The 26,141-nt window shown below is 38.3% G+C and overlaps 2 protein-coding genes across 3 annotated transcripts in view; both read right to left on the reverse strand.

Moving 5' to 3' along the window:
• Position 1: 1 nt before the first annotated feature.
• Positions 2-7,280, reverse strand: nmt2 (N-myristoyltransferase 2). Its single transcript, XM_067448565.1, has 12 exons — positions 7,122-7,280; positions 6,217-6,334; positions 5,978-6,122; positions 4,395-4,513; positions 4,201-4,292; positions 3,997-4,113; positions 3,724-3,894; positions 3,502-3,610; positions 3,169-3,339; positions 2,899-3,066; positions 2,546-2,683; positions 2-802 (listed from the first exon to the last, which is right to left on the reverse strand). The coding sequence occupies exons 1-12, from the start codon at positions 7,232-7,234 to the stop codon at positions 782-784; spliced, it is 1,482 nt and encodes a 493-aa protein (XP_067304666.1). The 5' UTR covers positions 7,235-7,280; the 3' UTR covers positions 2-781.
• A 2,678-nt stretch (positions 7,281-9,958) lies between these two features.
• Positions 9,959-26,141, reverse strand: part of fam171a1 (family with sequence similarity 171 member A1) — a 38,843-nt gene continuing 22,660 nt past the window's right edge. For both annotated transcript variants that reach the window (XM_067448570.1, XM_067448571.1), the window contains exons 4-8: positions 25,591-25,749; positions 23,684-23,860; positions 14,619-14,735; positions 14,113-14,227; positions 9,959-13,036 (exon numbers count right to left, since the gene is read on the reverse strand). In XM_067448570.1, the coding sequence (XP_067304671.1) occupies positions 11,359-13,036; positions 14,113-14,227; positions 14,619-14,735; positions 23,684-23,860; positions 25,591-25,749 (2,246 nt within the window). In that variant the 3' untranslated portion in view covers positions 9,959-11,358. The remainder of the gene's footprint in view (positions 13,037-14,112; positions 14,228-14,618; positions 14,736-23,683; positions 23,861-25,590; positions 25,750-26,141) is intronic.

Raw genomic sequence — 26,141 nt, forward strand, 5'->3', positions numbered from 1 at the left:
GGGGGGGGGGTTGGGGGAGCTACATCAGGTGTGACACTTCATGAAACAAAATGTAAAGTAATTCACATTGAAAATTCGAAATGTTTCTTTTGGACACACAAAACCTAAATAAAACATTAATGAACATATTAAAACATAAATGCACCTCAGAGCAAACTGGCCGTTTTATAAACAAAGTAATGTTGTGCTTCGAAATGCAAAACATTCTTTCACATGTGTAACCATTCACGCTCCCTCCCTCCCCTCGCCCAGACAGCAGGAACTCCGAACGCTATATGACTTCAAAGGCAGCTCCATAGAAAAGACTTTGGATTTCAACCCCTGGTCCTGTTCCGTTGTAAACCTCACAACACGTAATAAATATCTGGCATTAAATGTACAGCTTGCTAATTCACACAAATGTATCAACACTCCTTCATAATACAAAACAAATGAACAAAAAGACAAAAAACATGGGATCAAACATGTTCTGCAAAAGGATTGCATGTAAAGGAAAAAAAAAAGTGTATTTTTTGTGTGTGTATGTATGTTTGTATATGTATACAGCTTGCGGATGTGTTTGACCTTGATAAATGTTCTCACATTCTCAGAAAGAGAGTCAAAGACAAAGAGAAAGGAGGGGAGACCCCTCAATAACTGGAACAAGACCTAAGAGAGCTGCACAACATAACTCATTCACTTTGAATGGATGTCAGTTTTTCCTCTTTACATAGACTACGTCCAAGTCAGAGAATTCGAGATGGACCTCTGAATCAGTTGGCATCCAACTCGAAGCAGCCAGTTACTGTAAAACAAGGCCAACCTGGGAAGGATGGAGAAAAGAATTAAAACACACTCCAAAAATGTTACTGAGGACTAACTATCATCACAATCTTAACATTTATATGGCTTATTTTATCTCTAAACAGCAAAGTACTGATGGAGCATTGCCTTTCAAACTACAAGGTAGTTTGTGTGTATGATATATATATATATATATATATATATATATATATATATATATATATATATATATATATATATATATATATTAAAGGTGTCATGACATTTAAATTTGCCTTGATCTTTTGACATTAGAGGTCTCTGTATCATATTAAAACATGCTGCAAGTTTCATAGCTTAAAACACCCATTTCATTATAAAGAAAGCATCTATTAATCAATCTCCAAAAATGGTTCGTTTTGATATAGTGGGATCTGGCACAAATATATTTGTATATGACTGCCTGCAGAGCAAGTCATCAATTAAAAGTTATACATAATTGCACTGTAGCCCACTGGCGCTCAGTGTCGGAAAACAAGTGGATGGTTTATTTTAATGACGTCCCAGATCAGGTCGCTGCATTATAGGCTTGTTCATTTTGCGATTTGTTTTGTACAGTAACAGAGTTAGAGAAAAAAAAAAAATTGATGAAAGATGAAGCTAGTTTCAAATCGGCTCTTTGTCTTTCGACACCCAAAGCACTAGCTCTGAACCAGGAAAAGTGGTTCTTAAGTGGCACAAAAACATTGCTGGTCTAGAAGTAAGAACCGCTTGTGTCAGCGGCTGGTACCGTGACCAACAAGACGAACACAACTAATCTCCGTCTATACAAATTACGGCAAGCTCCACGAATGCGTTGGATTTGCTGTGTTTTGATGCCAATGTGGGTTCGCCGTATGACATCAAAGTAACTTACAGCGAGATCATATGACTCCTTATGCTTTTGAATTGCTCGTGTTATTTTAATGTCGTACACAAATTAGTCTGTGCAGTGCCGATGCATCTCGAACAACCCTGGTGTGTTTACGTTTCCTGCTGCCTCACTAGCGTTGCATAGAAAGATGAGACGTTCACAGTGACGCAAGACCTGGCTCTGTGCTGGCTCTCTAGCCCGTGGAAAGGCAAACGGTTCTTAGAAGGCTCGTCAATCAAACCAACTTCTAAACGGCACTAGCACTAGCTCTGAACTAAAGGGGGTAACAGAGGGTCAGATTTTTCCACATACTGAATGTTTTTTATTATTATAAAGAAGTGTATGTAAGATTGTGGCCAAAAACTGGTACTGCAATCCCTTTTAAATGACTGTAGAGCGGTGTATCCCCTCTTCCCCCTCCTCCTGACTCGAGGTTGCCAGATAGGCTGCAGGATCCAGCAGGAACATTTGTATCTGCAGCTGTGGTAACTAGAGCAGATCTGGCAACCCGGATACCAGATCTACTGAACACTACAGAGCACTACTGACTTTGCGATTGGTAGATTGGTGGAGGGTGGAGCTTCAGGCCAAAACACACACTTCAGGTCAACATCAACATCACTTTTAAATGACAATATCCTGGCCGGACTACTGTTGTCAGTGATATAGTATTTGAAATTAACATGATTTCTTACTGTCTAATGACATATCAGGGCCATTTTATGATTAATTGAAATACATTTCTTAGATACAGTTCCTTTAATATTCATTTATTAAAAGTGAACCTCAAAGAACACTTTCAAATATAAAAAAATCTGTCATGATCCCTTAAAAAGATTTATAAAAATTTATATTTTATATGAATCTTACTTTCTCTGGGTCCATGGGAGGGCATTTCCAGTTGTACAGGTAATACTGCAGGTTACCATCACCAATCCCAAACTTGAGCTTTTCCAAGAAAGTCTTATTGTCCATTAGATCCAGCGCATTAAAAACATCAAAACCTTTCTGTCGCCCCAAAACATCCCAGAAAAACAAAGAGAATAAAAATAAGAATATACAAAGACAAAATTTAACAGCAAATCATTAGTAATCATCCATTAAGAACAAAATCCAATAACTTCAAAGTAAAAATAAAAGATTATTTTACACAGTAAAATATTCTTTGTCTTGGGTTTACAAACTAATTTGTGTTTTGATGCGTTGTAGTGTTATGATCATACCAGTTTGGCTAGGATAAGAGCATCATTCATCAGGTCTATGAGCGGTGTCTCTGTGTGGACATTGTAAAAGGAATAAGCAGCCTTTAGGCTTTTGTGCAGCGGATGATGCATCACTGTAGATGGGAGAGTGTAGAAACTGATGAAGTCCGTTAGCATCCCATCAGAGCCCTTTGAAGGAAGCAGAGTTATGCGAGTGAGTACATTCATGTGAAGTTAAAGCGGAGTACTAAATTGCATACAGCACACAGAGATAAATGTTCCAGCAGGTACCTCAACTACAAAAGTGTCAATGATGTTCTCCTGCGGTAAGAACCAGTGCTTAACCTCCTCTTCCCCCATGACAGGGCTCAGGTGGAACCGGCTCAGGTATTTCTGCAGCAATGCTGTCACCTGCTTTACATCCCCCTCTCCCATCGACCTCAAACCAGGGGTACGAGTGCTCTAAAGAAAAATACAGAATTAAATCAGAGAATACCATTTAAAGGGGGAGGGGAGCACATGGATTTGGAACAACAACTTTCATTTCTAGATGCACTTTCCATTAAGAGTGTTCGTCTTGAATAAAAGCCAGGATTCTTATTTTGAAATGACAAAAATGTTTACATCAGGTAATCTGTAGAGCTTCATTGTCCGTTGTAGTGTCATGTTTCTGCTGAGGTGGGAAAACTTAACCTCCACAAGCTTCCTGGGGTTTAGAGAGCGATGCCAGTATCTGTAAAGATATAAACCGGTTTAATCTCACAGAAGTGCGTCTAATAACTTAAATGAGAGTAATTAACACAAACTGATGATTTAGGGCTGTAGCAATCCAGCTGGATTTAGTACCTGCATGTAGAAACAGGTTTGGGCAGGACCACACCAGCAGTGTACACGGCTTGGAAAATTCCTTCTAAATTGACCCGCCGCGTGATCTCTCGGATTAGTACAGGAGCGACGCGCTTTGAGCGCAATTTTTTATGCACACAGAGGAAGTTAATCTCCACCATTCTCTTCAACCTTTGGATGCAGAGAATTAGTGCTACATATTGAGGTTTGTAACCATGAACTACTCTCAGAATTTACAATCATGACATCAATGTGATGTGGTCTCATACTCACGTGTCATAAATGTGGACATCTGCAGGAATGGCACTGATGAACCCAACCAGCTTCTTATTGGATGAGACCCTGACACCACAGTGCCAATGGGGTAGCCAGCCCGGTGGACGTAACGCCCTTACAGTGAGAGAGACCAACATTAAACTTGCATTCGTGCATCTTAGATGGGCAGAATATAATGCAAACCATCAACGGTTCACTTACCATTTCAGAAAGTTAGGAGAATAGTCAAATCTAAACATGTTGTCATCATCCTCAACATAATTTTCATTTAGCAAAGTGTATAATTCCTTCAGCTGCAAGATAGAAAAGAGAAAACATCACTATTTTGTATACATAGGATGATTTTATATCTCAATGAAAAGCAAAAAAAGCAGTAATTTCAAACATGCACGTACCACTTCAGCATTGCTAAGGTCCAGAGTGTCCCACATAAAGCCCTGTGGAAGGGAATATGGCTCTTGTCTGATATTTTCTTTATCCGGCTCAATTGGTCCATGAGTAGTCACCACCTCATCTGCAAAAGACAGAGGGAGCTTTTAAAGGCTGCATTTACACTGCAAGTCTTAATTCACAGATCTGATCTTTTGACTATATCACTTCAGACCAGACTGGTATTCTACATCTGGGTTTACATTATGGATGTCATCATGGATGTTTGTGGTGCAAAATCTGGGTATAGACCAGAAAATAAGGGTAATTTTCATTTGCTATTTTGGTAGTGCTTTTTATATAAATTTGAGGGAATTAAAAGAAAGAAAGAGAGAGAGAGAGAGAGAGAGAGAGAGAGAGAGAGAGAGAGATCCCTTTTTTTTTAAGATACCCCTTTAACCTAAAATACTTTCTTTTAAGTACTCCCCAAATTTAAGTTAATATTTTAATAATTCAAAAACACATTCACACATCCATGATTGTGATGTTGGTTAAAAAATAAAATACTTGATTAGTTTTTATTTTATATTCACTAATTTAATAAATGAATAAACTTTCCACTCATCATATAATTTTTTTTCAACATTGATACATTTTTTTTCTTGAGCAGAAAATCAGCATATCATTTCTGAAGGGTCATGTGACACAAAGCTAAAATATGTATTTTTTTTGCTGTCGCCTTCTTGAAAATGTTATGTCGAAACCATAGACTGTAAAAAATATGGACGAAGTGTCCGTGACGTCACCCATAGGATTTCAATAAGCCGTTCTGAAGCGTAGAGACGAGCTGGCCATTGCCATAGCTCAGGTGACGCAATGACTATAGACGTTGGATAAATGGCTATCCACCTGCCAGTCAAATTAACCACGCCCTTAATTATGCAGAACTTCAAGGCTTTTTATAATGTAAACGAAAGATTATAGTTAAGTTATAAAAAAATTTCACCCCCCTCACAGTTGTCATGAAGGGCAAATAACATATTGCCCTGCGTATAGGCCAAAACCACAATTTGTACCAGGCTGTAAACATGTTTTTTTCTGCTGTAAAGTTGAAAATTTAACATGGGGCTCAATGAGATTTTGCTTCTTTCTGGAGCCTGTCCCTAGTGGCCAGTCAAGGAATTACAGTTTACATTACTTCTATATTGGCTTTAAGAGAGACCACAGCAGGTTGATGCTTGGTCGATACTGGTGCTTTTTTTGATTTCTCATTTTGTTCAAAGGTCTGCTTGCCATGGTCATGTCTGAACGAAACTATATCTGTATGCAGCGAGACGTTATGTTGCCATGGATTTTTCAGTAAAAGCAGAATGCAGGGTAACGCGGATATGATGCCATTGACAGGCGAGGCGACTCCTTCACACGTCCCAGTTCCTACGTTAAAAAAAGTTATAATAATATATATATAATAATCAAACTTTTGAACGATTGTGTAACTAGACATCTTGTGCTTGAATTCGTGACACTGTGGTTGTATAAACAATTAGTTGATTTGCTTGGTGAACACAACACTGTTTAAGGATTAATGCCGAGGTCACATATAACTCACTGAGTTTGGGCACAGGTTGAGTGTCCCAGAACTGGTACTTGTGCTTTGTGGCCTCATCTATGTTTTTGGCTGGACCTTGACAGGTGGAAAGGAGCTCCATAGCTCTCTGAATGTCCTGCAGTTTCTGCATGGGAATGGCAGGGTTCTGTGACAGGAATAGAGTTAAATCAGCTTTTTATTTTTAACAAAACAATGGTTTTACAACATTATACAGTCAGTCCATTACACAAAGCAGAAACCTTGATCTCCTGAGAATCAGAGGCTGAGTCAGACTTGGTTCCTCCTGAGCTTGGCTTCTCCTTCTTTCTCTTCTGTTTCTTCTTTTTCTTCTTTGCACCAAGATCACCCCCAGGACTCCTTAACAAAACAAAACCTTTCAAATACTAGATATACCTTACTAACAAAGCATACAACCGTTTCAGAGATTAAAAGACAGCTATGACAGGTTAAAGTGTCATGTGTGCTATAACAATAGCCTGGAGAGTGAGTGTCAGAGTGGGGGGAAAAACACAAAACAATTCTCAGTCTATTCATAAAAGCAGGTCAAACTTTATGGGGCTTCCTAAAGGGTGTTAGTCTGCCTGACAACAGACCCGTTATCACCATCATCGGTCCTTGAGCTGACAAAGATGCTCGACTGCAATGCTGATGCTCAGCTCATAAAGAGGATCAAGCGTGTTTGTATTGTTCAGAAATCAAGACATACTAATGAAACCAGGCGCATGATTTTCACTGTCACTATGTAAATATGAACAATAATGGCGACTTAAAAATCACATTATAACAAATATGTTTAGAAATATAGTACAGAAGAGCCTGGAGGACTTGTCTGACTGCTGAGCTCAAATGAATGCTTCAACATTAATATCGAGCTAGCTATAGCTAACTACTTTGATTCAAACGCTGCATAAAGTAAATGTCGACATTTATCTATGCTCTTTTAAATGTTTATACAAGGCGCTATACATCCATTACACAATTAGCGAGCTATTATGTTAGCAGACTGGTTTAAAATACAGTAATTCTCCTCCTGGATACCCGGTTGCTAAGCTAGCCATTTGTTTACATCATTGTAGCAGTTAAACGGCGTCGGTTTGCCGTGGCTAATCCTCGCGCAAACATCAGATCTTCAGCGCGTGCTCACCCCTGCATGTGCTCATTTTCCTCCTCATTGTCTCCGTCGATGCCGCAGGTGTCCTGGTCGTCCAGCTCCAGGCTCTGCTGGCTGGCCGCGGACTCGCTGTCCTCCGCCATCATGGATGAATCTGCTGCAAATCCTCACGACAAAACTACTTGATAAAAACCAGGGAAAACAGCACCGTCTACCGAGTATTGCCACTAACAGCTCATGAGAGTGTAAATGGAGACGAGGACAAGCTAACGTGACAATATGCATTTTAAACGCACCACTCAAATAATTGTATTAAAATGTTGTATTGATGATAATGAATATAATCAATATATATACATAAGAATTTGGCATGTAGTACATTATAGTGGAATGCCTCTGATACAATTAAAATGATTGTCATTATTATTGTAAAGATTATATATATTATATAATATTGCTTACCCTAACTCAAAATCAGCTTTATTTGACAAAATGTGTAAAAGCTAAGTAAAACAACAGCGTGTAAGGTATAAAATAACTATGACATTTAAAAACGGTGTGTGCACCATAAATGAAAAAAATATTTAACTCGAGTTGAAAATAAATTTTTTATATATAAATATATAGTCTTATGGTCACAAAGTCTGCATTTATTTAATGAAAAAGTAAACACAGCAATATTGTGAGAAATTATTACAATTTAAAACAATGGGTTCCTATTTTAATCAATTTAAGATGTTATTTCATGGGATATGAAAGCTGAATTGTCAGCATCATTACTTAAGTCTTCAGTGTCACATGATCCTTCAGAAATAATTTTAATATGCTGAATATTGCTTTTTTTGTGATACCATTCAAATATTTGTGGTAATATTAAAAAACATACTTTTATTCATCAAGGATGCGTTAAATAGATAAAAAGGGAAGAAATGTATAATGTTATAAAATATTTCTATTGAAATAATGCATAAATGTAATACATTTAACTGCAAATAAATGCTGTTCTTTGAACGTTCTATTCATGAAAGAATCTTGTAAAAAAAAAGTATCTCCATTATTTCACAATTTTAATGTATTTTTCACTAAATAAATGCAGCTTTGGTGAGCATAAAAATTTGATTAAACAAAAAGTTACCCTGATGGTTCTTGTATTTAATTATATTTCATCAGAATTTATATGTTGAAAAATAATGTTCAACTAGTGTTTATTTGTTTTTTGTTTTTGCTTTATTGGGATAATAGGCCTGAATTATAATACAAACAACCAGCCCAGACATTCAAAGTAGATTGCTGAAGAAGAACCGAGTGACACACGGGTTCTTGCCAAGTGGTTACCCTGGCAACATATCAGACCTTCAACAGCCTTCAAATATACATCGCTTTCAGTCCTACATCAGCACATACACACACCGCACAGTATGTCTGAAACAGACACACAGAAATATCGAGCAACACACACTCACATGGGCATAAACAGCTGGGTGAATGATTATGTACATACATACAAGGCAAAAAAGGAGACAGCAGATTCATTCAATGCACTGAACATAGTGGGAGCCAAACTCTTGGGATCCAACAGTCTGAGACTACCAGTAAAAATGATTAATCAATTTTTTTTGGTGTAAATTAAAAATAATAATTCAAAGATTCAATGGTATTTTTTAATGACAAATACTGTCAGTATAACAACTAGAGTAAAGTTGTATAAAACATTTGGTGCATCCACTTTTTGCATCAATGACAACAGCACTCGAATTGCATAAACACATTTGCATATTCAATTAGTGACCCATATCGAATTGCAAATACGTCAACTACTTAATGTTTAAAGGGGGGGTGAAACACTCAGTTTCAGTCAGTGTCATGTCAATCTTGAGTACCTATAGAGTAGCATTGCATCCTGCATATCTCTGAAAAGTCTTTATTTTTTTTATAATTATATAAGAAAGATGCGCTGTTCCGAGTCTTTCCGAAAAAAGCCGAGCGGGTGGGGGCGTGTCGTGTGAGTGGAGCTAAATAATGACGTGTGCAGCAGCGCGCTGCAGTGAGGAAAGTGATTCGCTCTGTGAGCAAAGTGATTCGCTCTGTGAGCAAAGTGATTCGCTCTGTGAGGAAAGTGATTCGCTCAGTGAGGAAAGTGATTCGCCCGCCGCGTGAGGAAAGTGATTCGCTCTGTGAGGAAAGTGATTCGCCCGCCGCGTGAGGAAAGTGAGTCGCTCTGTGAGGAAAGGGATTCGCTCTGTGAGGAAAGTAATTCGCTCAGTGAGGAAAGTGATTCGCCCGCCGCGTGAGGAAAGTGAGTCGCTCGGTGAGAAAAGTGATTCGCCCGCCGCGTGAGGAAAGTGATTCGCTCAGTGAGGAAAGCGATTCGCCTGCCGCCTGAGGAAAGTGAGTCGCTCTGTGAGGAAAGTGATTCGCCCGTCGCGTGAGGAAAGTGCTAATACAGATCGACCGCCGGCCTATCAGTGGGTAAGTCAGTAGCTACTGGTTATATCACCTGTTTAGCATCCTACAAGCCAGCGCTTTGATGGGCGTAGGCTGTTGCTTTCGCTCTCTCCCTCTCTCTCTCTCCCTCTCTCTCTCTCTCTCTCTCTCTCTCTCTCTCTCTCTCTCACGCGCTTCCGGTAGAATTGTCCGTAAGGCCCATACAAGGAAATTCCGCCCCCACTAACGTCAATGGGGACGCATGATCTCAAAAAACTTGCCGAAACTTATGACTAACCGGAAGTAGTATTTTTGACAAAGAAATACTCCCATCAAACGTCCACCTTAACTTTTGAAACTTTGTCTATGTTTAGTATGGGATTCCAAGTCTTTAACAGTGTAAAAAGATCAGTATGCATGAAACAGCATTTCACCCCCCCTTTAAATTAGTCAAAGTCTTTAGTGTGGTCTCAGACTTTTGGACTCCACTGTACATCCAGATACATTAAAACGCTTAACACATATATTGAGATCAAAGGACGGTGTAATGTCACATGGAGTCAATAAATTGAGAAAAACATCAAATTATATCACACAAACTGATAATGTTTGAAAGGAAAAGGAAATCTAATGATTGATATAAATGATTACTAGAAAGGCACTTAAGAGAAAACTGACAGATTGGAAAAAGAAAAGCTGGTGCTGTTTATGTGAGTGATTGTGTTTGAATCCAGTCTTATCATCTGAATGTGCCGTCCACTTCACTCACACACTAAGGCAAATCCAAACCAAAATAATTATAACAAAAATCATACATTGAAATTAAAATACAGTGGTTAAAATAAAAAAGAAGCATCTAAAGCTACATTATCCTTCAGTTTAAAGCAATGCATAGTGTTTTTCTTTCTTCTTTTACAGGTGGGTCTGCTTCTCTGAAGTCCACTAGCAATGTTGGCAGAAGTGCGACTGTAATCCTACAGTCAAAAGAAACGTGCTCAACACCAAAGCCAAAATGACTGATTAACAGGAACAAATGGTGCATTATGTAAACTTATTTGGTTTCACAAAGCTTCAGCTGTATTCTACTCATGAATACATGATACCAATACAACTAAACATGGGTGAGATTTAGACTGTGGATCCCATTATAGTGGTTTTGTGTTTTAACCCATTAAGACGTGGAAGACATTCCACCGGTCATCCCATAAAATGTTCAAAAATAAGTACTGGGAAACACTTAGTGGTATAGTTGCAGTGTACACATGTTGCCACTAGATGTCATATTGCTCAAAAACAGCAGCATCTCATAAAGCTTAAACAACATTTCACCTTCAATAAAATGGCTTGCAATATTTTTTTTTCTGAAAGTGTATATCTGGAAAGCCATAGCATTTGTGCATTAGATTGGTGGTATTTAATGGTGTTTTTTTTGCCTGGAAACTTCAGTTTGTTTTTCCTCATTCAGTCGTGACTCGTGGAGCAGAGCAGCTCCAATAATTATTTGTGCTACGGCTTTTTTGGCTTTCATTGCCACAGGCAAATGGCCACGCACAGACCTGCACTCATAAGGCAACTCCATTCAACAGTCCAGCAAGGGACCACAGGGGAAGCACTTAAAGGGACAGTTCACCAAAAAACTAAAACAAATAAACTTCTGGCATTTACTTACCCTCACAACATTTCAAACCTATATGACATTTTATGTTCCGCAGGAAAAAGTACAATATTTTGAAGAATGTTTTAAAAGTTTTCACTGTATGAACAAACAGACATTTCATTTTTAAGTCACAAAGCTTTAAAATAATCAATTTTCCTTTTTGGGTGAACTATCCCTTTAAAAGACATGTCATTTTAGGTTAAAGGCAAGTAGTGGTCGCTCCTCTCTTTTTTGCCATGGACTCTTTTTGTTCTCGTCTTCACCTCCTTCATCGGGCACGGCCAGGTTGTCAGGCCGGCTGCTGCTCATGTGCATTTGAGTCTCATCAGTCCTAAAAACCTCGCAATCTGTCCCCGTCTCCTCTGCTGTCTCAACCACAGGATCAGGGAGAGGAGGTGGTGAAGGAAGCTCAGGTGGAGGAGTGGGGGGTGACAAAGTCCCTTCGTCTTCCTCCTCCCTCTCTTTTTCCTGCAATAAACCCCCTACAGATTGTTCTTCTGGGCTGCAAACTGGTGTGGGGCTACCGCTGCTCTCCGCATTAGCATTTGAATCTTCTACAAATACTAGTGGCATATATCCAATAGGCACCGTGGGCTGAGCTCCAGCTTTAGTTTTAACCCTGACTTTATCACGAATACGACGCCCCGGTGTGATGTCGCTCATATCAACCCCAGAGTCCAGACTGGCGTCATTGCTTCCGACACAACTGCTGTTGCATCCTGCCCTCTGCAAGTCGATGTAGGAATGGCGGATATGCGCGTTGGAGCGGCCGTCCAGTGACACGAACCAAGCTCTGGGGTGGGGGAGTGGCTTTCCTCCCCTGAGCTCCATCAAAGTCTTTTCAGCCAGAATCTGATCTTCTCCGTTCATCTGCACAACATCCAGGCCCGCCTGACTGAGAGAGTTGGGGATGGAGAGATCGGCGGAAAGAGCAGCTGTCTGCAGCGTCCACTCCTCTGCTCCTCCGCCTTGGTTGTCCCCCGTCCCTTGTGACCCTCCTTCTTGCTCTCCTTTGCCCCATGGATGTGGGACTTGGCCCTGGGGCTGATGACATGCGCTGAGCTCCGCCTGAATGGTTTCCAATTCACTCTGTTCGTCCGACTGCAAAAGCAGCGCCTGGCCCGACAGAGGGTGCGTCCCTGGAAGTCTCATGTAATGGGCAGGAATAACGAGGGTCGGCCGAGCCTTGCGATACGTCTCTTCCCCCTGGTTGACTTGCAATTCGGAGGTGCAGCAGAGCAGGGCTCCAGGTCGGGGAAGTGGGGTGGGACGCTCCAGATGGTCTACGGAGCGGGACAACATAAAGTCTGCCGCCCGCCGCTCAATTCCTTGCTCCCGCTCTGGGGATCCGACTGGACTTATGGATGTGGCCGAAACAGGAGAGAGACGGGGATCTCGCAGGCTCGATTTACTTGCAGAAGAGAGACGTCCCGCAGAGGTCGTGTGATGCAAGGGATGGGGGGATGAAGATGAGACTGACATGTGGAGGGGATGGACGGATGAGGTCGTGATGGATGTATAGCTTCGTCGATACTCCCCGCGTCCCGCCGGGGAATCGTAACCCTCAGAGGGATTGTTTGAACAAGCTGACTTGAGGGGAAATATCTCTACTGAGTGTTTGTAGTGGTTGGAACCCCGGCAATGAAGCTCGCCATGGGAAGCTGCAAGCTCATTGGTGGAGGAGTCGTAGGGGGTGGGTTTAAGCATAGGCGTGTGCATGTCCGGCTCTGCCCCACTGTGGTCTAGGTGAGTCTCATTGATGAGGTTCAGGTGGGACATGGAAGTAGCCTGGTCTCGTTTAGTGCCATCCAAAGCTGAGGATAGAGCAAACTTCCTGTGGGCAGGCCGCAAGCGCGCACACTTCCTCCTGAAAGTACAGAAACTTGTTGAACCACTGAATATCAACACACATCTTAAAGGACACTTGTTGTCAACCTTGACTTTTCATCGAACATCAATATTTTGATATTTATTCTATCTGAGCAGTATTTTTGTAGTCATTGGACAATAGTGATTTAGAATTATTTTATGTTTGGTATTACATTTCTTATGTAAATTGGTTAAAGGTGCACTATGCAACTTTTCCGTCCGCTAGAGGGCACCTATTTATAAAACAAAAGCGTAGTTTGATGACGCAAAGTTCGAGCGCAGCATCTTGGGACGTGGTCTTCACCTCACAGCCGGTGGAAAATAATCGGGATAGGACTCGGGCAGAAATCATGTTGGTGGATGCATTTATTAACGTTACTGTAGTATGAAGCAGAGCAGGACAGAGTGTTGTAGAGCTGAGCAAGGCCGCTGGAGCGATTGTTAATGAGATGAACAACACGCCTCGCGAGCAGCCGGACTTTTATTATGACGGGACGGGACACAGTTGCCGGCATTATTTACGCTTTTCCGGTCACGAGTAGGAGGTAACGTAGCTCTGTCTATCATATTAGACACATTTGAGTGTATTGAAAATTATGGTATGTGATGTTACTCTATGCGTTCACTCAGCGGCTGCTGTAACACTTGTTTACACTGCTAAAGCGTTTCTGCCAAAGAAAACCTGAAACCGAGGGTAACAGATATGATGCAATTGACAGACGATTCCCTCAGACACTATGCTCAGACGTCCCAGCTCCTTGGTTAAAATTGCAATTTTCTCACAATTTACAAATAGTTGGAAACATTTGGGATATTGTAATAACTTAACTGAACAAAATATATAACACCGGCCTACTGGTTTTTGGATATTTTACTGCAGAAATACTACATAGTGCACCTTTAATGGGCTATCTTTGGACAAAATAACATACAGTTGTACAGTAAAAATATTTCTATGTAGAATAAATGCATACTGTTCTTAAGAGTGGCGTCTTCCACAACCCAAGAAACCATGTATTTTCCTAGACATTTTTTTAATAGGCTTTGTGCTTACTCAGTCAAAAGAAGACTCACCTGCAATAGTAGATCAGCAGGCATAGCAGGAAGAGCAGTATCAGGGCCATGCCTCCTAGTATGGCCAGCAGGAAGACTGTGTGATAAGTGCTAATGTCCTTTGCCACCACTGGACCTACAACAGAACATACATACTTGCTGTTAAACTGTTAGAAATCCATCCATCCAATTCACATTTTCACTGTCCTCCTGACCTCCACTTTACTGTATCCATCAATAAAACTTTTTAACAGTAGAGATTTCCCATAAACATTATTTTCATGCAAAACTTTCACCAAACTGAAATAACCGACATAATGACATTATTCTCTCAGCCGGTGGATATGAATAGCACAGTGAATGTGCAAACATCTATAGAAGTCAATAACTCTGTCTGCCACAAAGCACTTCTATGTCTTCCCGTCAGGCACTTCTCTGCATTAATGGCCATATAAAAGGGTCAAAGAATGCAGTGTCAACGGAACAAAGATGAGAAATAGAAAGGAAAAATGGCCAGAAATGGTTACCTGTGTTTATGGGAGACATGGCTGCGACCCAATATCCAAGCTGAGGGGCAATATATGTGAGAGTTAACTGCTTCCCCTCTCTCTGGATGTATCCCAGACTGCTCTTCAACCAGGCCCCTAAACAAACACACACATATAACACATGCATTTAATAAAAACTTTATATTTCATGTTCGAAATATTTTATCTTTTGATTAAATAAAAACATGTAGAGTGTGGCTTTTTATTAAGTTTACATAATAGCTGGCTAGTAAGCAATATCACAACTAAAATACAATCATTTAATCAATCACAAAGGAAATATAAACCTCCATCTTGAGGACGTATGTGTTTAGCAGGTGAGTGTTGAGACCAGGCAGTGCAGATATCTCAAAACACTCACACTGTACTATCATCCAATCAGGTTTCGCTAATGATCACAAACAATGCATTCATTATACTTTCTACTGCATTATTCTGTCTAGATGCTTTGCCAACTGTTTAAAGGGTCAGACAGCGATTAAAGCCATGCCAAAGCTCAACCACACAAACCTCTAAGTGCCTCTATTAGGACCTGAGTCTGGGTTGTCATGCATTTCCAGTTCAAATAGGATTCATGATTCAAATCAAGTATTGCTCCATTAAGAGTATAAACGAAAATATCAAGTGGAAATGTAAAAGCTAAAGCACATTAGAGCATGTGTCAAACTCCACTCCAGGAGGGCCAGTGTCCTGCAGAGTTTACCTCCAAAACAAGTTTCTAGTAATCCTGAAGACCTCGATTAGCTGGTTCAGGTGTGTTGGAGCTAAACTCTGTCGAATCCCTGAAGTATTAAAACGTAATGCCTGCTAACATTACAGTAGGTAGGGAATGATACAAGAGGCTGTTTTTTTTTAATGGATGTCAATGGAGGAGATGCTTCATTTATGCAGAATAAACAGCTTTTTGGAGGAAATAGCTCATTATTTAATTAATCGACAGCCAATCGGCTAATCTTCAACATGTTTGTTCTTAAACATTAGTTTTGGATTGGTTTATTTTTTTTAGAGTTTAGAGTGAAAAAAAAAAGAGTTTAGACTGAAAAAAAAGAGAAGTCATGAACAATTGCACGACAGGTATGATTCAGTTCACGACGACGATTTAAAGTGGTGGTAAAACAGATTCTTTCAAAGGATTGATTGTGTTCATGCTTCGTTTAAAAAAAATTGCATTATTTTTCATACATTTTATCTTTAATGCACACTGCTCTGTCTGATGGTTTCCTGGCTCTAAAGCCAGTCCCTCAGAAATATGCAATGGGCTCTGATTGGTTCGCTGGCCCAGCCGTGTTGTGATTGGCTAACCGCCTATCACACTCCAGCCTACTCCTCTGCACAGCAATAAAAAAATTTAATATTCTTGGATGAGGGGGTTTATGTAAATATTGGAGCTTCTGATGTCAGCAAGTCTGGAGGAAAAGACTGTGTAAACCGGCCGTTTACTGTAGTCCTTAGAAACTGATTTCTTTAAAAGCAAATATCTCCCTTTGCTTTAAACTTTGAACGATGTGACTTTGCAGATGTTGTTTATGCTCAAACAGCAACATTACACACTAGCTAAAGTTAGAAAAGTGAAATTGTGTTTTACCACCCCTTTATTTCTATGCTATTCGTAAACAGTGAACAACTTTAAACGAAACTCTATGAGGTCAAGGTTGTAATGTGATTGGTTATCAAGGCACACATGATCCAAGTTAGCCGTTGCACTTTCTTCAATGGTAGAGCCACGTACCCTCGCATCTCCCAATAACAAGATCCATAAACACCCCTGAATTTATGGATGAGGATGGGGTTATTTGCTATTGACCACTTGGTGGCAGTGTTTGTTGATGGACAGATTATTAAGGACTAAATAATGAAGAAAAGAAGGGAAGAGGAGAGGGTAAAATAACTAATTTAGGTAGTTTGTTTGTCTGGTGTAGACAACCATGAGAAGAAATACATATTTTGTGGTTGTAAGTTCATAAGAATTTTTGCTTTTTCTCCCTGAGCACAATATGGATCTGATCACACATAATATAAGCAATTGATAAGCAATCACACACACTGCAATGGTGACTCAAGTCACATAAACACAGTGTACTGAGTGAAATGCTGATGTGCACACAAAGAAGAGGGAGGCTGGAGAATGATTCAGCATTGTTTATATAATCTATTACCTCCATCCACACATGACCGGCTGTGCACGGGAATATCACTGGGAATCTTCCCACTCTCACAATACTCACATGCAGAACTCTACAGTATATCAATCTGCCAAGCAAAGAAAGCTCTGTTTGATCTGCCTTGTGCTCAGCATACGTACAGTGTCTTTCTTATTTGACATTTCACAATGGTTTTACACTAATGCATCGACTTTCATCCAGTATCCATTGCATTGAGTCAACCACAAGACAAGCAACAACCATGAAGATCACTATATAGTGCTTATCGTTCAAAAGTTTAGGATCGGTAAGATATTATGTTTTTTAATGGAGTCTCTTATGCTCACTAAAATAATTTATTCCTGTCATGCAAAGCTATATTTTTTGCAGCAATTACTCCAGTCTTCAGTGTCACATGATCCTTCAGAAATAATTCTAATATAATACTTTGTTGCTCAAGAAATAATAATCATAAATTATTAGTATAATTATCATAAATACTGAAAATATTACACTGCTTAATATGATTATGGAGGACAAAATAATGAAGAAAACATGGGTAGAGTAGGTAAAAAAAAACAAAAACAAATTTAGGTAAGGAAGAACGATAATGTTTGTCTGGTGTAGGCAAATTGTGAGGGAATTCATCATATAATTGATTTGGTGCTCAAGAAACATTTCTTATTATTAATGTTCAAAAATTACACTGCCAAATTTTTTTGTGGAAACAGTAATACTTTTTCTTGAGGATTATTTAATGAATAGAAATGTTAAAAGAACAACATTTATTGAAAATAAAATTATTTTTTAGCATTATAAATGTCTTTTACTGACAGTGTATATTGCTGAATAGAAGCAATCAACCTTAACCTTTAATGGTAGTGTGTACATCTACCCATACTGTATATAAATAAACACACACACACCTAAGTATGACTCTAACCTTAACCTAATTCTAACCATAAACACTCTTTAAAGGGGTGTCAGAAAGTAAAGACCAGCATATTTTGTACACACACTTACCCACATACATGTATTCAACACAGTCATGAAACCATGTGACTGTTTTCTATTTTGCAGCGACATTTCATTTTTCATTGGAGTGCTCTTATTAGAAAACACTGGGAGGAACAGTGTCATTTATACAGTGAGGAAAGTAAGTATTTGAACACCCTGCTATTTTGCAAGTTCTCCCACTTGGAGATCTTGGAGGGGTCTGAAATTGTCACCATAGGTGCATGTCCACTGTGAGAGACATAATATATTTTAAAAAATCCAGAAATCACAATATATGATTTTTTAACTATTTATTTGTATGATACAGCTGCAAATAAGTATTTGAACACTTGTCTATCAGCTAGAATTCAGACCCTCAAAGACCTGTTAGTCTGCCTTTAAAATGTCCACCTCTACTTCATTTATTATCCTAAATTAGATGTATCTGTTTGAGGTCGTTAGCTGCATTGTGATTTCTGGATTTAGTTTTTTAGATTATGTCTATCACAGTGGACATGCACCTATGATGACAATTTCAGACCCCTCCATGATTTCCAAGTGGGAGAACTTGCAAAATAACAGGGTGTTCAATCACTGTATGCTGTGTGATGCCAGGGGCTTTTTTCAGCATATCCCCGTGCTCCAGTGCACTACAGACAACAAAGCAGCTTACATCTCTGTGCCTTAAGAAAGGAAATCAAGTTAGTGCCAGCTGATGTTTTCCACCTTGTTCTCTGCTCTGTTTACGAACGGCTGCTAGGAGACAACAGTGATAACAGAGCAGCCCAGAGACGAGGCCTGAAGTTATGAATTTGAAAAGGATTCTCCCTCAGTACTTTCCACAATATCTTTCTTTCTGTCTCTCTTGTTCTTCTGCAGATTCAGACATATATTCCCATACTCCATGCTCATTTCCCTTATTTAGAAATCCTTTGCAGTCATTTAATGTTTGCTTAATGTTTGTTTAAATTACACTAATAATTCAATACACTGTTAAATGCTATATTTAGCTAATTTTAAAATCCATATCCATGTTTCATACTGTATAATATGGTGATGCCTAAATCCACTTTGACTTTTTAATCTAAAATGTATTTACCTTTAATAAATGTATTTACCTCAGTTTTTTTGTGTGACATCATTCACTATCCTACCCCTCATTGATTTGGTTGAAGTAGGATATTAACCATCTTCTTAGTATTCATTGAAAAATATTCATTGAAATATTTTTGTAAAAAAGTTTACAGGGTTCACTATAGCGACCCAAGGTATGTTATAGTGCAAGTAATTTTTTTCCCTGTACAACAATAATTGAATATCTGATGACTCAATAAGTGCAATTTACCTTTATCATTAAGGTGGCAATGTATACATAATGTAATACATAATGATTCACTCATATTTACCAGAGGCATAAAACAAAAGAATACACAAGCATTATAAGGCATAAAATTATCAAAATTTAAATGGCTTAGTGATTTACTGTCACTGTCACTTGGTGGGTGGATCTGTTTAAGCTGTCAGCGATCAAAATATTGATTTTGAAGATGTTGAAATATGATTGATTGCAATATGAGCCATTAGCTGAATGTATAGGGGAATTGAGCTCTGGTGATGACAGTGATGATGATAAAAATCATCTGCTCAAACTGAACCCTTCCAGGCAATGAAATATGCTTGACTTATTTTGTAATTGTTATAAAATATATAAAAATAATAGTTTTATACTATTGCGGCACTAATAGATTCAGATCTCTAAAGACCTGAATATGTAATAATGATTGCAGAAACATTTATGCATTTAAAGGAATAGTTCACCAAAAAAATAAAAAATAAATGTTTTTTTTTTTTTTTGGTGAACTATCCCTTTAAGGGTCAATAATATGGAAAAGACACAATCAGTTTATTGTACTAAAACGATCAGCTTATTGGTTGGCTTAGCAGACATTAAAAACCCAACATATCAGAGCTTACAGAATGGAAAGACTCATTGAAGATCCTGTGTGTGCACATCTTGACCCATCACTGCCTGTCTTCCTGCCTCCCACACACAACGCTAGATTCTTCCAGCCTGCTATGGGAGTGTAAGCGAGCCTCTGAGTGAGAGTGAGTCTCAGGCTTCTGAGGCAAAGCCTCAAGATTTGTCGAACGCATCATAAATTAGACCAGTGGTCAAACAGTCAGTGTTAAAGACCAGAAGACTCTGAGTGTGGCTTTAGAATTCAGCTTTAAAGCCACAGACACAGACACAGACACACACAGACACACACAGACACACACACAGACACACACACAGACACACACACATATATGTATGTATATATATAGGGAGATATATATATATATTTATATACATATATATATATATATATATACATATATATATATACATACATATATATATATATATATATATATATATATATATATATATATATACATATATATATATATATATACATATATACATATACATATACATATATACATATACATATATATACATATACATATATATATATATATATATATATATATATATATATATATATATATATATATATATATGAACACAAGTTTCATGTCCATCATGCAGTCTCTGAATAAATACACACTAAATGTGTATTTATTTGCACTAGAGATGTACAAAACTACATGTTTTCAAAATCAAAAAGTTGCCTTAATGACTAGTTGGGTTCACCTGACTTGAATCAGACACATTTAGGGGGGTGTACTGGAGTTCAAGAACTAGGACAAGGAGTTCAACAGAATGGGCTCTTCAACCAGTTTTAAACCACTGCAAAACACTCAAATAGCAAACAAAACAACTGTGATTCAACAGTCAAAGACACGCATTTGAATTGTATGTGTATGGCTGTAGAAAAATTTCTTCTTTTGAACTTTCAATTTAATCACAGAATACTGAAAAAATGCATCATGGCTTCCACATAAATAAGCAGCACAACCATTTTCAACATTGATGTTAATATTTTTTTTTCTTGAGCACCAAACTAGCATTCATAATTAATTATTAATATTAATAATGCTTTGCCATCACAGGGATAACTTAAATTTTAAAACATTAAAACAGAAAACACATTTTTAAAATTGTAATATTTCACAATATTACTTTTTTTTGTAACTGTATTTTTGATCAAATAAATGCAGCCATGTTGAACATAAGATACTTCTTTCAAAAACATTAACTTATCTTATTGTTCCCAAACGTTTGAAGAGTACTGCGTGTCGGATAGATAGATTATTATACATAAAGGAGATGTCCTAAGAGAGTGGTATTGAAAAAAGATTACCTCATGTGACCCAAACAGTAATTGCAAGGAGAGAAAAAATAAGAATGCTGAGTGAATTTGGCCAGACAGAGTGGGAGAGATACAGAGGACTGAAATGAAGATATGTCCAGATTGGCTTTGGGTTGTAATTATAGCAATGATCATCTTACCACAGTGAAATTATGGGATATTCAAAGTTCAGATTTATGAGGTAAAAACCTGAGAGACAATTGAAGTATCAAGAGAAAACTGTTCCAGTGTCACTCCACTCTGAAATCAAAAACAAGCCAGCAGATATACAGCAGAAAGGGACTGTAATAGCAGACTGTGGCCAGGATCTGGATCCTGACTGGGTTACAACTGGATCACAAGACCTAATGACAATGGTAGAACCATTTTACAGTTTCTATGGTTTAAAGTGAGCAGCACATCAAAACAACGGAGCAATACATACCACAAGTGCCCAGGGTCGTTTACAGTAATGATATTTCGACACTATATCCTAAAATATTTGTATCTAGTCAAGCAAACTTTATCCAAACCCTTTTCATTTAGCGCATTAAGAGCATTAAATAAACAATGTTAATAATAAACACATTTTTTAATTGCTATTTTATTTAACTTTTTTTTTTGCTCATGATGAGGGCATTTTATTAAGTTGTTTGTTTTTAGTAGATACATATTTAAAGCAAAATATAAAAATAAAATAAAAAAATTAATAAGAACACCTTGAACCCCATACAGTATTATGTACATGGGCATATAAAAGTAAGAACAGCCTGATAAAACATCTGATATTACCTGCTAAAGGCACAAAATGTACGATTTTTGGATTAAATATCCAAAAACCACTAGAACCATGCTATGTTTTTTGCTGACTTGTGTACTTATATTATCCCAAATGTTTCCAAGAATGTTGAAATACAGAGAAATAAGAAATTTTAAAGGGCTCATGAACGGGCTTTTTTATACCGTTGTCTGATGTCAATGAATGATGTTTGTGTGGTTTTTACTTTCAAAAACATCATAATGAATACGTAATAGGCCGTTTTCTACCCTGGTTGTGAGCCTAGCTCGTGGAACCCTCGGTTATTTTGGGCGTGCTGCATTGAAGACTTGAAAGTAAAAGCTCATTGCTATGATTGGATAACAGTTTTGCATATTATAATGGGTTTTGACTCCCCCTTGAGTACAAATGGGGAATTGTTTTAAAAACTTCAATGTGGAAAATCAGCAATGATTCAAGACCGAAATTATTCGCCCACAGGGACTTGATAAATGACTTTATCAAAAAAAACAATTATTTCTCATCCACCCGTAATTAATTGGAATGTCATTTTTTTATTACATGGCCAGCCCATTGCTGGGTAAAACCACGAATCGCGAATCATAAACACAGCGGGTACGTGCATCAGCAAAATTTCACTGGAGACAAATCAGCATGTTCAAAACATGTCAAGAGAGTGAACAACCCACATCAAGAAAGGAATGTTATTTCACTATTTATGATAACCCGTTGGGTAGGCCGGTGGTACATTTTGGTAGCGCGATTGGGAAACAAATTAGCCCTGGAATTTTGCAAGCCCTCGCCCAATAAATGTTTGAGTCTGATCCCGAATCGCAGGACAATAAACCAACAACACCTCAAACACATCCCAAAAAAGTACGGTCCAGACCTCTGCTGGGAAGGAAATATAAACACTGGACCTCTTACAGTGTGAGAACTGGCTGGCACAATCAATTCCAAGCAACTGGGAGAATTAAGAAACTCAATAGATGTTATTTATTGTACATTTTAAAGCAATACATTTATGATACATTACAATACATCAGGCAACATTTCTAAATACTTTGGCACAATATCCTGTGAATTTCACCTCAGTCTGGGATAAGAAATGAAAGCAACAGTGTGAAAACACTTGTGACTTGGATTTGATTTGGAACAGATTAATTCTGTCTGTGTATTATTTGATTATGAGATTTGCCTACTGAACAATCTCTTTTGTCACCAGTGAAATCTGTATAATCTCACAAAATCACAGCAAAAAACAGCAACTTTAACAGGATATTGGAATGTCTTTTCACTTAGCCAAGTCTTTCGTAGCAACCCTACTGTAAATGCAAAGAAAAAATGGATGTTTCCACTATTTCCTCGTCCTGTTCTCTCTACTCCTATTTACAATACTAATTGTGATTATTTTTTGTAAAAAACAAAACAACAATAACGATATTCTGGTCATGAAAAAAGAAAGTAAGTGTGTGTGTGTGTGTGTGTGTGTGTGTGTGTGTGTGTGTGTGTGTTTGCGCGCGCACAAGTTGGAAATGGAAAACTGGAAAAGGGGAGCTCTTGACCCCAGGAACCTCTTTCCATCAAAATTCCTTAAGAAGGATTCAAAAACAGTCCAACATCATTTCCCCCCAGCTCAGATTTGAACACTTCCTTTGGACTTATTCGCCTCAGAAACCAGGAAGACAGGAAATCTGAAGGCTTTCAAGAGATCACAACCTCACATAAAAACATACAGTAAACCCGCTTCGGGCAGGAAACACCTTCAGCACCTTTGGTGCAACAAAGCATCACTGCATTCTAAGACGAATGTGTGTGTAATAAACTCACCAAGTTTAGGGTCAAACCTCCAGGCGGGGATGTGATCATTCTCTTTCAATCCACTGTTTGCAGGAAGGGGGATGCTTACACTGATTGGCTCGCTGACGTGAAGCTCCGCCCCATCGTTGCCCAAAAGATGGACACTGATAGCAGCTATAGGAGTCAACTCAAACTTTCGATCACTGGCTGTCAGAGAAAGAAATGTAAACAGAGCATGAACAAAACAGGGTGATATAAAAAAAGACAGAGATAAAGAATAAAGCTTCATGTCAGTAAGATTTTTTTAATGTTTTTGAGAGAAGTCTCTTATGCTCTCCAAGGCTGCAGTTATTTGATTAGGATTACAGTATAAAACTGATAATGTGGGGGGGACAAAATGGATTTTTTTTTGACTAACAGAACATTTAAAAGAACCTATTTGATTTAAAATATAATTTTATAACAATATAAATTACTTTACTGCATTTTTTCTGAAAGTATTAATTTGGCTTATGTATTTGATGGTAATGTTAATACATTTCAGTGCTTGATTTTAAGGACTTTTTTTTTTTTTTTTACTTCTGTACAAGAAACAATTTCCATACTTTGTTGGACCCACACTTGATGACTTATATTATATATTAATAATGAGAGTTGTCTAAAACAGTATCAGCCAGACATAAGTCATCCATTATTTTTACTTACAATTACTGCAAAAATTATTTTCATTAATTTTAGAGTGAACTCATGTTTGCAGTATATATCATCATTATGGATGACAGAACTTGTTCTGTAATGTCTTAATTAATTATTCAGTGCTGGAGAGCTTTCTATTAAAAAGCTGTAATTCTGAAACAGTGCTGATCAATTCAGACAACACTTTCTAATGCAAATTAAATACTTACCCCAATCTCAAAATCATTTAAACATTCAAACATGCACACAGAGAAAAAAAAACACTCGCGGCAAGAACGTCAAAACTACCAGTACATCTTGCCAAGCTGACAGGCAGCGGCTATTTAGGTATTTGTACATATGCTTTACGGTGCTGTGGCTCAACGCATTGACTGTCAAACATGATCAAAAGGCCTGTCTAAGGTAGTAATGCAAACACACTCGATTTGTAAGGAATGTAAACAGGAAGGGCAAAAAAACAATTTTTGTCCAAATATAGTATTTCTGCATTTGGCTTTGCATCGTAGATGTATCTGAAAGGAGCACTTCAGCGCTGGGAAGATGAATCTGTATTTAAACTGGGTCATTAATGTAGTGGAAATGTGAAATTATTTTTTTAATTTGGTGCTTTCTAGACTGAGAAAAGACAGAAAATGTATTTTTGTCTCATGGGGATGAAAGACAACAATCCCAGAATGCTTCGCTGCCCTACGAGGCCACTCCCAAAGCCACCGCTACTAGATTACTGAATCACTGATCACTTTCCCACCGCGACCGCGTTCATTTTCATAAAATCAGTCCAGTTAGAGAACAGACACTACAATTAAAAACTGAACGTGTCTGTTCAATATTTTGTGATTTAGCCGCTGAGGAAGTCTCACAGCCCAAAACGCTGCAGGAGTCACATTGAAAGTCATGGATGAGAGCTGAGGTAAACGCGACGGCACTCGCGGCATAGATTCACAGCACATGTTCAGTCTGGCGCGTTTTCAGTTCATGCCCAATAATACACAATAATTCGAATATACTTCAGAGTTTCTACTGATACAAAGCCATATGCTAATCGCTAAAGAAACCCTTTAATAAACCTGCCATTGTCTGTTTTTGTTGTTATGGGCATTTATTTATTTTTTACTGACATTTAGCAATATTGTAATAAATAGCATGTTGTGAAATGTCTAACTGCTGTTGATCTTCACTGGTACTGACCAGTGAGATTTAGTGACATGTCAACCATAGTCCTGAGCCCTCACGCGTGTTACCTGTGTAGTTGGGATGAAGGCCCTGCAGGTAGGGGAAGTACTGTGTGTCTTGTGTTGAACTGCTCACAGTAAGGAAGGCGGTTAGGTTGGTGTAGGTGGCATTAGAAGGAAGACTCAGTGCTCTTCTCTGGAACTGCACCGAAGGCTGCAGCTTTGAACCTACAGATGCAAACACACACACACATAAACCTAAAGCATACATTAGGTTAGTGATCCAATACCCCTGACATAATCTAAATGGAGTGGATCAGTAGCCGATGGAGTGCTACTGCAAAGCATGTCTCTTGAGAGTGATGTCATTATGTTTCCATTGTGGCAAATCTTCCATACCACAGACATGAGACTAAGCTATAGCTCACATGGACTATAGTACCCAACCACATGAACATAACTCCCAAAATGACACCGTCAGAAATAGGGGCGTACAATACCCTACCGTTAAACAGTTTAGGATGCCAAGAATTCGAAAATATTTTGAAATTTAAAAAAAAAGGCAATTTAAAGTAACTTTTCTATTATTTAAAAATTGAATTTCCTTCCTGTGATGGTAA

This window comes from Pseudorasbora parva, chromosome 7 (assembly GCF_024679245.1).
Source record: "Pseudorasbora parva isolate DD20220531a chromosome 7, ASM2467924v1, whole genome shotgun sequence".
Lineage (NCBI taxonomy): Eukaryota > Metazoa > Chordata > Actinopteri > Cypriniformes > Gobionidae > Pseudorasbora > Pseudorasbora parva.

Excerpts from the sequence above, each read along its gene's own strand:
- nmt2 (XM_067448565.1), bottom strand. The coding sequence starts at position 7,234 with ATGATGGCGGAGGACAGCGAGTCCGCGGCCAGCCAGCAGAGCCTGGAG. Across the intron at positions 6,123-6,216 it reads CTGATTCTCAGGAGATCAAG|AACCCTGCCATTCCCATGCA; the intron begins GTTTCTGCTTTG and ends TTCCTGTCACAG. Across the intron at positions 3,067-3,168 it reads TTGACACTTTTGTAGTTGAG|GGCTCTGATGGGATGCTAAC; the intron begins GTACCTGCTGGA and ends CTTCCTTCAAAG.